This window comes from Embiotoca jacksoni, unplaced genomic scaffold (genome assembly GCF_022577435.1).
Source record: "Embiotoca jacksoni isolate LCO1_2020_lvr unplaced genomic scaffold, fEmbJac1.0.p SCAF_11, whole genome shotgun sequence".
NCBI classification, from domain to species: Eukaryota; Metazoa; Chordata; class Actinopteri; family Embiotocidae; genus Embiotoca; species Embiotoca jacksoni.
Window position 1 is genome coordinate 17,252,449 of NW_027185241.1, and position 13,595 is coordinate 17,266,043.

The following is a 13,595-nucleotide window of genomic DNA, read 5'->3' on the forward strand; positions in this document are numbered from 1 at the left end:
TGGAGTACATTCACTCCTCTTTTGTGTCAAAAGGAACCAGTTGAGGAAGTTCGGCCATCTGATTTGGCCTTACATTGAGGGTTTTCTGGGCATGTCCAACTGGTAGGAGACTGGAGGGAGACCCAGAACACACTGAAGAGATTTCAGTTCTCATCTGGCCTGGAAACACCTTGGGATGTCCCAGGAGGACCTTGGCTAAGTGGCAGAAAATATAGATAGATAGACTGCGACCTGGTCACTAACCAATCTCTGCCGAACTGAGCTCACTGTCTTCTTGTAGGGATGGCTGAGGCAAATCTTGACAAAATCTTCCCAAAAGGGTTCATTTTTAGTTTATTTAATCTAATGGGACCTGAATACTACTCTTGGTTTGAGCACTGCAGCCATGTGTTCATAAGGTTACAGCAAAACAAATTAAACAAAACCTCTGACTTTAATGTGGGAAAAGACTGTTTGTTTCTCAACGTTCCCCAAATATTAACCACATGAAGCTAACCAAAGCTCAACCAGCATATTGTCACATCATAAAACAGATTTATTTGGCAGCAGTGATTTTGACACTTTTGAAAGGCACAGACAAATAATATTGTGCCGCTGGCTGGGCCACCAGATCAGAAAGCAGATCTATGTATCGCACTGGAGGGCATATAAACAATGATGTATTTTGTTGTTTATTTCACACCACCATTGAAACCACCAAATAAGCTTTGTCTCTTGGTTACCTGTTACAAAATACCACCGGTGTTTTATTTAGGTTCTCCATTACCAGACATTTATCCAGGTTTAAGGATGACTTGAGGGTTCCAGCTTATTCAGAAAATATCTGTGAATTTAAAGGCCTTGGATCATCTTGCAAACAACTTGAATGGCCCTGAGAGTTTAAACCAGTAGAGATATTACAGTTGTTGTTTTTTGTTTTTACATTTACCTATAGTAGATTGTAAAATATAATAGTTTTAACGTCTCATTTCATGTCATATACTACATGAATTACCTCCTCAGCTGTAAAGCCATGAAGAATTGGATAGTCTTAAAGCACTTTTCCATCTGTTTTATAGTGGACACTAGCAGCTAGCCTGCCACGACCTCAGACATCCTGAAAATGGAATCCACATTTTGCTGTGAATGTCAGAGAATACAATAAATCATTGTCATCCATACAGGGCTCAGTGATTTTACAACATTCTCATTAGTTGTGTCCCATCATCAGTGTCTGTTTTTCATGAGAAGATTACCAATTTGAATTTGATATGATTTAAATTTTCCTGTTGGCTGTACTGTATGCATCATGTGATGCAGACTCGACCACTGTTGCTAACACAAAGCAGCATTTGCAAATAAACATGGTACAGTACAACCAGTCTTTGCACAGTTTCTGGCCGAGGCAAAACTAATTGCTTTTGACTGTGACTTTGCATCCCACACAAAACGTCATTGGCATCCCTCAAAATGTCAGGATGTGTGTGAAAGGCAAACGAATGGAAAAGCTGGGTTCATCAGGTCTCTGCCTCTGATTCCTTTAGCAGGGCCTTCCACTCCTGCTGTTTCTTATGTAAGGTTGACAGAGAGAGAAACTGGACATCCACGGCAGTCGTCTACACACTCGAGTGCCTCTCTTTCAACTGGACAGCTGCAGTAGACGACAGGCTTTGAAAGCCCAGAACCTCACACTGTCTGGTTGCTATTTCCATCATCTGCAGGTTGACCTGTGTCAAATATTCCATGTCTTCTGTTTGGCCTCAGCATGTTACCTGGAGTGATGAAAGGCCGATCAGATTGGCTGAACTGTGTTCCTTTTACCTCAAAATTCTCTTGAGTTAACCCTCTTCTCAGAGTCTGGATGAGCTTCTGGAGGGAAGATTAGTTATTGTGTGGAGGCCCGGGCTGACTTCAGTGGGCTGCAGTGGAATGAGATGGGGGAGCGCTCTGCTTTTCTGAGGCCAGGGCCTGGAACTGGTTCTTGCTTGTGTTAAAAAAATAAAGAGAGGGTGATTCAGGCAATGTGTTGACTACTTGTGATGTGGTGGAATCCTGTCAAAGTGTGAGTGTGCCGAGGAGGAGGAGGAGGAAGAGGAGGAGGAGGAGGAGGAGGAGGAGGAGGAGGAGGAGGAGGAGGAGGAGAAGGAGAAGAAGAAGAAGAAGGAGAAGAAGAAGAAGAAGGAGAAGGAAAAGGAGGAAAGGGAATTCCTGCCCGTCATGTTTCATTTCCAAGTGTTGAGAGCTGTGTGTTGACCAAAAATGACTATGAACAGTTCTGTTACTGCCATGATAAATTCCTTGAAGAAACATGCATAACTCTCCGCTCAGACATCATGCAAAAGTTTTTTCTGATTGAAAAATAACAGGGAGGCTTACATGTGCTTAGACAGAGATGGAGTGATGGATTATGGGCTGGATAATTGTTTTTGTTGAGCTGATGCTATGTTATTCACCCACTATCTGGAACCCATTGTCGTTTCTGTATTTACAGAGCACTTTTGCCTGTTCCCAAAGCTCTATTGCATATTTAATTTCTTTGACAATCATCTTTTCCATTGCATTTAGTTATTTTTAAAGTGGGAAGAGTTTGCGTCAGCTCAGTCTGAGGCAGGAACACAGTTATTGATTGTCACTGCCAGACCCCTTGGTCTCACTGACTTTTCTTCTTCTGCTCTATTGGTTTGGTCAGTTGCTTGGCTGCTTCATGCGCTGCAGCATGAGTGTTACTTGCAATGCCAAAGGCTGCACTTCTTTTGGCTTCACTTACCTAATTACATTGGAAATGACAAGTATGAACGAAACCAACAGTCCGACCAAAGTTATAAAGAACAAAGTTGCTTTCCTGTTGCAGTATATAGATACAGTAGTTGACTTGGATCTAAGTGCAAAAAATAAGTTTCATCATGAAGTATAATCCAACGTCTGCCTTTACAATAATCTACTTGACCAAGAAAAATTATATCTTCTCTTTCCATGGAACCCATTAACATTTTTAATACCTCCCAGCAAAGGAAGCAAGAAAGTAGAAACCAGTGGTCTCGTTGCTTAAATATTGTGCTGTCAGTCCTTTTTCTACTGCTCGTGGTTAGATACCACATCCAGTCCTAGAAATTACTATGTCTCCTTATGAGTGCTCTGAATGTCTGTGTGCATGTGTTGGTGTGGAGCACTTTAGAGGATGCTGCATACACAGTAAGATGACGAATGTTAGACCCACACTAATGTCTGTCAGGTAAAATGACCAAAAAATAGATTTTCAGTTCAAAATGGAGAAAATGTAAACCACTGTTTATCCTCATATCAATGCCTCGGCTGAAAGGTTTGGTTTACCTCCTATGCGGCCAATGAAAAGCTCCTTCGGCTATCAATAAGGGTTGGTTGGTGTTGTTCACTGTATTAGATGCAAAGGCCCACACAACCTTTCACAAGAACTATAACTGACACAAGAACTACTACAAATTAACTCCAAATTAAGGGAGACACAGATGTGTGTGGCTTCGCTTCATGAATGACAATGACTAGATAGATTTTCTTGACGTTGGATGAATCTGTAGAGATATGAATCTGTTTTTGTTGAACTGCCAGGAACTATTGGTTTGCCATGAAATTTATTACAGATATCTGTGTTCCTATAAAGTTGTCTTGAGGTGATTCTTTCAAATCTAAAATCAGCATTATGTCAAAATTGCAATATTCCCCAGCATGTTGCAATACCTGCAAACTTGGTCCCACTCTTATCGGCCCTGAACTGTATACGATGCCATGAGAAGGTATTTGTCTTCCTTCTGATTTCTGTGGTACCATACTACTGTGTTATACCTTCAAACAAAATTTTGCAATTAACAAAGGAAACCTGAGGCAACTCAAAATACTTGTTTTAAATGATAATTGTAATTACTGTAGTAAAATGGTGATCTCCCCCCCTGAACTTAATAACCAGTTGTGTTATTATTGGCAGCAACAACTGTAACCGAACGCCTCCGATAAGTGGATGCCAGTCTCTGACATCGCCGTGGTGGAACTTTGGCCCACTCTTCCTCAAGTGCTTTACTGCAGCCACATCGAAAGGTTTGAGGTCCCGCCACAGCAACTCAGTGGAGTTTGACTAGGCCACTTCAAAACTTTTAATCTTAAACCTTTTGAGACATTCAGAAGTGGACTGAAACTCGTGCTTGGGATCATATTCTTGCTGCATGACCCAGTTGTACTTAAACTTCGACTCATTAAACTGATTTCCTGAAGTTCTTCTTCTGGAGATTTTGGCTGAGAACAGAATTCATGTTTCCCTCAATTATATAAGTTTCCATGATGCAGAAAAGCACCCTCACAACAAAGTCCATGCTTAATTGTAGGCACAATGATGTTCCTTTGGAATTCTATTCTTGGTTTGGGGCAGATGTAGTGGGACCCCTGTTTTCCAAACAGTTCCACTTTTAGTAGAATATTCTCCCAAAAGGTTTGAGAGGCATCAAGGTGTATTACAGCAACATTTAGAGCCGTAATGTTCCTCTGCGTTAGCAGTGGTTATCGCTTGCAACTGTTCTATGAAGGCCATTCTTTTTCCTCCAGTTTTTTCCTGTTCGTGTCACCGTGAGTCATTGTCATGGTCTTGGAGGAATTTGAAAGGTTGGCCACTTCTGGGAGTGTTTGCTTTATTTACAAGACCTCCCCATTTGTAGATAATTTACCACTGCAGAGTTAAGGAGTCCCAGAGCCTTAGAAATAGATTTGTATCCCTTCCTAGACTAGTTTATTTCAATCACCTTTATTTTGATCTCTTCTTGAAGTTCTTTTGATTTTGTCATAGTGGTAGTAGTTAGATCGTATTGACAACTTCATGCTACTGAAAACTGCCTAACAAGATCAGCGTGTTAGCATTGTTGTTATGAGCATTTCAGCATCTAGTCTTGTTTCTGTTTTCCTTTGTTTGGTTTATTTTTAATGGGATATAATCCAGTCAGCCAACTCATGTGGAATTCATTGTTGTATAAATGTAGAATACAATCGTGGCAGTTTATATTTTGCATCTAAGTTCTGACCTAGATCTTTCTACGACATGATATCCTCAAGACCACGTTGTCTCACCTGATGTGACCCAAAATCCAGTCTGGAAACAACTACAACATTGGCACTGTGTCTGTAACTCTGAGAGACCAAGTTTGCACTAAAAGCAAACTTGTAAGGAAAGTGTTCCATGAAAGAATTTCTTTTCATCAGTAGATTGGACTCACCATATCATGGCATTAGTACAAGACTTTGTCCGATTGTAGATCCAATTTGCAAAACTTTAGTCCTGGACTGATGATGATTTGAAATATAACTATCTCCTCTCTGGCAGATGTTTGTAAGAAGACAGTCACAACACATTCAAATCTGTGGTTTATTATTGTGTTTTTAACTCTTCTTTGTTTATGACCATTTGAACTCCAGTGAAGTTGCCAGTTGATCATCTATTTTAATGAAATGCTGCATATTAACGGTTATTATTATTATTATTATTATCCAAAAACATGCACCTCAGGTCAGGTTACCTGGCGCCGCGCTAGTGGCAGCCTGCTGCAGCATCTCCCCCCTGAGAGCCCCCCTGCTGTAGTGAAGAAACTTCCCCTCGGGGATTAATAAAGTGTATAAAATCAAAAAAAAAAAAAAATCAAATCAAATTATTGGAAACCGTCTGTTTTCATTTCTCTGAAGGCCTGTTGAACTTCCCAGCTTTAATGAAATGATACCTCGCATCCCAGCAGCTGGTCTGGCAGAAGGATCCAATGTGTTAATTTTGGAGGGACGCTCGTGTTTGAACCTGTTTTGAAAAGCCACATATCTCCACCAGGGAGTTCTTCGGTTGAATAAATTGGTTTCTTTTATGGTCAAAAGCAGACTGCTTTTGTATACCATAAGTTTTATACTGTGCTGGAAACGACAGTTTAATGAATATCCAGTTGATGTTCACAGCATCAGCCCATTCTGCACAGGTACCACTTTACATGGAGGATCTCAGTGTGACGCATGTCATTGCTAATTGAGTGCATGTGTAGCACGGCGACAACCTGCGACAGCGATGTGTGATGACATCCCCCAGAGAGCTAAATGTGTCTCACTGTCTCCCCTGTTGGTGTACAGTTACTGTCATACCACCGTCTGAGAGGCATGCAGCTTCACAATGAGTCAATGATTTGTACTTGCATAACCATTTTCATTACATAACCCTTAAGATTCTTCATGGGAACAATGTCAAGCAGCCTGGAGTAAATGAGAAAGTAATTAGTCCAACAGTAACAGTCTTCTGGGCCCATTGACAGCTCCAGCTGGATCATAGCTGGAGCAGGTACAGGAATGGATAAACTATACGTCCTGGGGCCGTTTCTGCCCAGCACAGCATCATTTTACAGTTAATTGTAATGTCTGACAATTGTTACTTACTGTGTGATTATATATAATGCAGTTATTCTGGGCTGAATGGGAAATGCACTTTTAAATTTCTCAGATTGTGCAGCCATTGGACAGTTTGACATATTCTTAACTTGAAAATCTAAAAGATGATTTTCTAAAACGTTGTCTATTGTAAGGATTTTTACTTTGTGGTCTATACAAAGCCATGTGATAATGTTGAACATACAGTGTGCAAAGGAAAATGCTGAGTTGTTGTTTTGCACTCACAGTCTAGAGTATTGCCTCAGAATGACATTTTATTGTTTTGTTCTCAATTATACGAGCCACTTGTGTTTACCTGAGAGTGCAGAGTGTCCCAAGCAGGAGGGCACAAGATGAATACAGGGACATTTCTTTTTACTTTCTTTCAAAACTTTGCTTTTTTCATGTGAAACACTGAATGCTTTCACCTCTTTGGGCCTATAAAAAAAAAATCATTCAAAGTAAACAATTCTGTTGCACCAAATATTTAGGTACAGTAATAAATTGACTAAACTTTGAAACATTCCTTTAATTCCCTTTTTAAATCATGTTTTTGACCAGAGCAGGGCACTAAAAATGAGAGCAAAGACAGACATGTAGGTTTTATGTAACCCATTGTTTTGTGACTCTGGCTTTGCTCCTCTACAATTACATTTGCTCTCTATCCAAATGACATTTCAGAAGCTTTTAGAAAATGTCAGGCTTTTACTTTTTAAGTGAAAAAGTTGCACAGTAACAAACCAGGAATTGTCCTCTCCTCTTAGCTGACATTTACCTCCTCCCTGCGGACACAACACTATAAGATGTTGACTCCTTTCAGCTCCAGTTAGGCCTTTTCACAAAAATGGAGGAGAACATCCTGTCACCGTTTGTCTCAGGGGACGTGGACCATCCATAAAAACCTGTCTGTCGTGGCAGATTTGGAGCTTAATTACTTGGAGAAATGTCATAGTGCGTGACTGTGACCTTTATCACTATTTTCACACTAATTCTCAGTGATTTGTGTCCATTGTGTCAGTTGAACCTTATGTGGCTTGCTAGTTGAGGGCGTCCAGCGCAGTGAAGATTAAGGTTGTGCAGTTGGGATGAAGAACAGTGACTGCTGGTGTTTTGGGTGGACACGGGTCAACGATCGGCGGCTGCTTTCCTTGTGGGGCTCAGAGTTTGTTTTGGGGTCACGGTGTGGAAAGCTGCTTTTCCTCCTGCCAGCCTCCAGCAGCCTTTCGGCCGTCCCGGGGGAGCATTTTGTGTCTGGCTGCAGGACAGCGGTTGTGCTGTTTCAGGCCATCAGGTTGTTTTCTTTACCCTCTGTGTACTCGCCACACTCTCTTCCAGGAGGAGCCAGACACGGCGGCTCAGCGCTTTGTGGTCCTCCTCTCATCTAGAAAATCAGGCATCTGCTGTTCATTGTGGTTATCTCATCAGCAGCAGTCGGACACATGCACACACACAAACACATGCACATTTACAATATCTACAGCATCAGTATTAAGAGGAAAATATGATGTCAAGATCATGAAATTAGTTGATAATTAATTGTCATACAAATTGCTAACTTTAATTGTCATTTTCTGTTCATTTTTATGCCACTCTTGCATTCAGAGCCTTATCATAGTTTAATAATCCACATACACATTATGACAAAGAGCCATTTATTGTGATTGAACATGGAACATATAAATAGAAATCACATTTCTGTTTGCCTTACAGGTTCTATAAACCAAAATTATGCAGGTTCAGATATGACATGAATATCAACTTTAATAAACAAACTATCAAGAAAACATTCATAGAAATTACTGTCAATGGCAAACGTAAATTGTAATATGGTGGCACTCATTCTCCACTCGTGTGCCTTTTAACTGCAGAAGAAGAACTGCAGCTGCTGTATCCTGCACCAATCAAACCTCACATCGGAAAAAGACGTGGAGATAGCAATGGAAACATTATATTTCTGTTAATGTCATCCAGCTGTTTTGTACACTGAATGGAAAAGACTCTGAATGATTATGCAAAATAATTACAGTCAGCTTAAATAATTTGAATCAGGGAATTGTGTAACAATCATGAGGCTTCGTTATGCAGCAAGATTAAAGAGTAGCTCAAGTAGTTTGAAAAAAAATAGCAATTGTGCTTGAAATCCAAAAATATGCAGTTATTCAGCTGTAACACCAGAACACAAACAATGTGAAGCTAAAGCTAATAGATAAAACAGACGAGCTAAATATTCTGGATATCTGCTGTAGTTCCAATATTCAACTGCAAATAATGAATAAACAGTTTGCTGATCAATGTTTGAAATATCCCAGGTAAAGTCTGGGTTTTACCCACATGGAGATACTGAGTTGATCTGCCAGGGCTCTGGGTGACTTCTGGCAAAAGAAGTCTGAAACCACTGTTGTGGAAAGATGCAGAAATATGAATGTTTCCTTCAGCAGCAGTCTTTTACAGACCAGAAATGATGCAGGACATGTCATGGTTTGTGTTTTATGTTGGCCAAGCAGTCATGAAAGTATCAGAGGGTGGAATTCTCATATAACCCTCAACCCAACCCCCAAACTAGCAGCAACCTCTTAAAGAAATTTAGACAAAATGACTTCATTTTGTAACAATGTTCAAACAGAGGATGTAAAACACACCTCTCTCCATGGCTCTTTTATTTCTGTCCCCCCCCCCCCCCCACCCCCACCCCCGCCCCCACCACACACACACACACACACACACTACCATATACTGATCTCTTTAGGGATTTTGGAGAGATGCTTTCATATCATACACATCCCCTTTACAGCTGCTGTATCCTGCATTTTGTTGCAAAATTCTTGCTCTGAAAAGATCAATAGTTTGAGATAGTGATGATAGATTTAAAACAGCATGACTCCAGACATCATAGTTTCTGTTGATTATTCAGTACGGCAGTACTCCTGAAAGCTCTAAAGAGTCCCTCAGGGTCAAAGGTCACGAGGTCAACAGCTCCCCCGACACCATGGAGTGGCAGAAAATGAGTTTTGGAGGAGGAGAGGGATAATAGAAAGGGGAGCCTGAAATGTTTTTGGTAACCTTTAAATTGGCAGAGAGTAGGGATTACTGCCCACCTTCCTGTTTGCTTTGAACCGTCATAATAAAGTGGTTTTCCAACAGTCATATTGTGCGGTCAACGCTTCAGCCCCCACACACACACACGCACACACACAACTCCAGACTATAATCCCATACAAGGGTTGGGTAAATGCTTTGAACAAATCAACAACTGGATGTGCCAGAATTTTCTTCAGTTAAACAAAGATAAAACAGAAGTAAGTGTTTTTGGGTCAAGAAAGAACAATTGAAAGTCAGCGCTCAGCTTCAATCACTGATGTTAAAAACCACAAACCGAGCCAGAAATCTGGGTGTTGTCATGGAGTCAGACCTCGATCTGAACAGCCATATCAAGACAATTACAAAATCAGCCTACTATCACCTGAAGAATATATCAAGGATTAGAGGATTTATGTCTCAACAGGATTTGGAAAAACTTGTCCATGCATTCATCTTCAGTAGACTCGACTACTGTAACGGTGTGTTCACAGGTCTCTCTAAAAAGTCACTCAGAACGCTGCAGCTGATTCAGAACGTTGCAGCTCGAGTCCTCACTGAGACCAAGAAAGTGGATCACATCACTCCAGTTCTGAAGTCTTTATGCTGACTTCCTGTCCAACAAAGAATTTACTTTCAAATCCTGCTGCTGGTTTATAAAGCACTGAATGGCTTCGGGCCAAAATATATTTCTGATCTGCTGCAACCTCATGAACCATCCCGACCCCTCAGGTCGTCTGGGACGAGTCTCCTTTCTGTCCCCAGAGTCAGAACTAAACATGGAGAAGCAGCATTCAGTTTTTCTGCTCCACATATCTGGAACAAACTCCCAGAAAGCTGCAGGTCTGCTGAGACTCTCAGCGGCTTCAAATCAAGATTGAAGACTTTTCTGTTTGCTGCTGCCTTTAATTGAACCAGATTCAAGGATGTTGATCAATTTCCTGTATTTTATTTCTTAAACTGCTCTGCAACTTTTATTCTATTTTTAGCTTGTTTAATGTTTTAATGACTGTTTTTAATGTTTCAATCAATGTTCTTAATTGTTTTTAAATTTCCTTTTCTTTTGCCCTATGTTTTAAAGCTTTTAATGGTTTTATGTGAAGCACTTTATGTGAAGACCTTTATAAAATACTTCACAACAGAAAATGTAATCGACCATCAGAATAAATGTCTTAAAAAGCCTTGTCCCTTGTTATAGTCCAGAGTTTTTGGATCTTGTCAAGCCAAAATGTAAAGCACTGCTGTGTTCTGTCATACGAACAAACACCACCTGTTTCAAGGGGGTTATGTAAAAGTACATCAAACTGGAGCTGCCAGCATAGTGAAGAAAACAGAGATGAAAAGGCACAACCAAGTTTAAAAGTGGATCTTCATTGCATGAGCCCCGGCCTAATCAATTCGAGATTAGAGAAGACACATAGTTTACCTCGGAGAACAAACAGGCCGAGCTCTGGGGCCACTGATGTCGGTTTCCATGTGGGAGCTCCTCTAGGTTCTAACTGGAGTCATCTGGTCGTAGCACAAACTAATCACGCACCTCAGCTGAGCTATATCTCCTAAAATCGGAGGTTTAAGTTCAAATTTCTTGGCCTACACCAGTCTATTATAGTGAAGTTATTTTAAGCTACATATTGTCTTCTTGTCAGCTCAATCAGATCTAGTTGCTCCTGTAAATATTACTTTTATGAAGTGTATTTTAAAGCATTTCTTGATGTATACATGTGGGTTTTCCGCTTGTCTGATTTTAGATTTTTCTACTGTGGTTACTCGTGTTAAGTGGAAACCCATGTTGACAGTGTTCCCTGCCTCATCCCTGACTTATCAGAGCATTTTAATGTGACACTTTTATGTCTTTCTCTTCATCTCTCTGTATTCTCTTCTTGCGTTTAACAACGTCTCCTACTGTTTGCATTTGATTTACTTTATGAGCGGATTCTTACAAATAGTGATATTTTTTACTATCATTGGCACATGGAGGAAGTGTTGTTGCAGCCCCCCCTCCCCCTCCCACCCCGGTACTATAACCAGATGGGTGCTTTTGGTAGGAAAGATGCTGCAGCTGGACCCCACACATTGAGGTGATCTCTTTATCCTGGGATTGTCCTGAAGCGAGGGACGTTGATGCCAGTGAGCAAGGAAAGGAAAGAGGCAGGGTTGGTAGGAGGGGGGTGATACTTAGATGAAAGAATATTTGGGGAGCCACAAGGGTCCAAAGCGAAGTCCCTGCTGAGGCCCTGGGCTCAACATTAAAGTCCCAGGTGCCATCAATATTCAATCAAGTTTTGGTCGGAAAAAAGAAAGGCAGAAAAGAAAAGCTGCTTAACTTTAAACAGTTATTGAGGCGCAGCTTAAAACAGTTTTTCTTCCAAATCTTAGATGAGAATATTTGAAGTACAATGTGTTGATGTGTTGCCACTGTTTTGCCAAGATTATTTTAGTGAAATTTTGTTTTATTTGAGTAGAGAAAGTATGAAAGTTGAAAAGTCCAAAAGAGGAAGACTTTAACCATCTAATATGTAATGGGTATAAAAGTGTTGTCTATTTTTCTGTGTCCTAGGGGACTCTTCATCACTGTCCATGACCGTGGCCATATTGCTTCGTTGCTCCAGAACTGGCCGGAAAAGGACATCAAGGTAAATTTATCAATACATATAACAATTATATATCCTTTTTTACATTAGTGAGCTGCACTGTTAAACTGGATGACATGTCCCTTCATTACAATTAACATGGGCTCTGTAGTTAATTTTGAGTTGATCCCCTAAAAACGGCACTGGTTGCACAAACATATGCAAACTTAACTGAAAATAGTCCCCAACATATAAAGTGCCTTCTCCTGTTTGAGTAATATTTGCAAATATCAAAAGTCCTCCTCTGTTTCAGGACAATTATTCAGCCTTTTGAAAAATGAAATGTTTGTTTGGACTCTAATGTAAATCCTAAATGACATACTGACACTTTAATAACTAGATGTTGTTGTTTTGTTTGGTTGTGGTTGAAATTTCGAACAAGACGTAATCAAAACCTACTTGAGAAACTGGTTACTGAATGTAGTGAAGATACTTTTTAAAACAAGATAATCAGGTTATAATCTGGTCATGTTTAGAATGATGACACACGCACAGTTATTCATTTAATACTGAATAAAACACTAAATAAAGGGCTGTCTCTGAGATTGTGAATTCACTAAATCCAATGTTTGGGACTTGGAAGATTTTTCTGTTGATTCTTCTGACCTGACCTATTGGCCAGTATCCCAAAAACCTGAACTATTCCTTTAATCTTGTATATGGCAAAAATATGTGCAAGTCATAATCCTGCCATATTCAGAATGATGACACCATCAGGCATTCCTGGCATGTCAAATATACCTGCAGCCTCAGCCATCTGCTCACAGCTGTCAACAGCAGGACATTTACCTCAGCACTGACATGCTGCTTCTCATTGACAGGGTGGTCTTATCACAAGCTCACCTAATATGTCCTACTTTTAACATTTCAGTAGAGAGAGGGCAAAAGGTAGCCAAAGCAGCCCTGCACTGATAAACCCTGGCAGCTGCTCTGACAAATATTAACAAGTGATTGAAAAAAACATAAGCTGCTAAAAGTATTAAGTATGGTCGTTATGCATTTTAGAAATTCAAGTGGGAAAACTAATGGCACTCTTTAAACCTGTCAGATTGTGGGCAGACCACGGCTGGTAAACTTTTGTGCCAGACTTCTCTGCGTCACACCAACGATGGAAAAAGAAAGCACTCAGAATTAGGGACATTTTTTTGCATTAAAGTCTCCTGCTGCTTATATTAAGTGTTATACAACCCATTTGTTTCATGTTGTGGAATCAGCCCAGAGGAGGAACTTATCGCTTAATCAGTAAAGTGACTTGTGAGTGGAAAGCCAGGAGGGTGTGGGAGTACCTGGCTTCCACTGAGGGGAAAAAACATGTTTCCTGGTAGCAGGATGGACTTGTTTTGATGACGAGGGATTGAATTGAGTAGTTGGAACGACTTCTTTATTTGTTTTCTAATTAAACCTAATGTTATTCTTTAAAAATATGACATTCAAATATGAAAGTCTGTGATTTATTATAACGTAGTGGAACCACACACAGACTTTTAATGGAATGATTGT

General features: G+C 40.3%; 1 protein-coding gene across 1 annotated transcript in view; it reads left to right on the forward strand.

Annotated features, from left to right (window-relative positions):
* The window catches only part of me1 (malic enzyme 1, NADP(+)-dependent, cytosolic), a 77,944-nt gene that overhangs the window by 44,182 nt on the left and 20,167 nt on the right, over positions 1 to 13,595 (forward strand). The window contains exon 4 of the mRNA XM_069143397.1: positions 12,023 to 12,098. Within this exon, the coding sequence (XP_068999498.1) occupies positions 12,023 to 12,098 (76 nt within the window). The remainder of the gene's footprint in view (positions 1 to 12,022; positions 12,099 to 13,595) is intronic.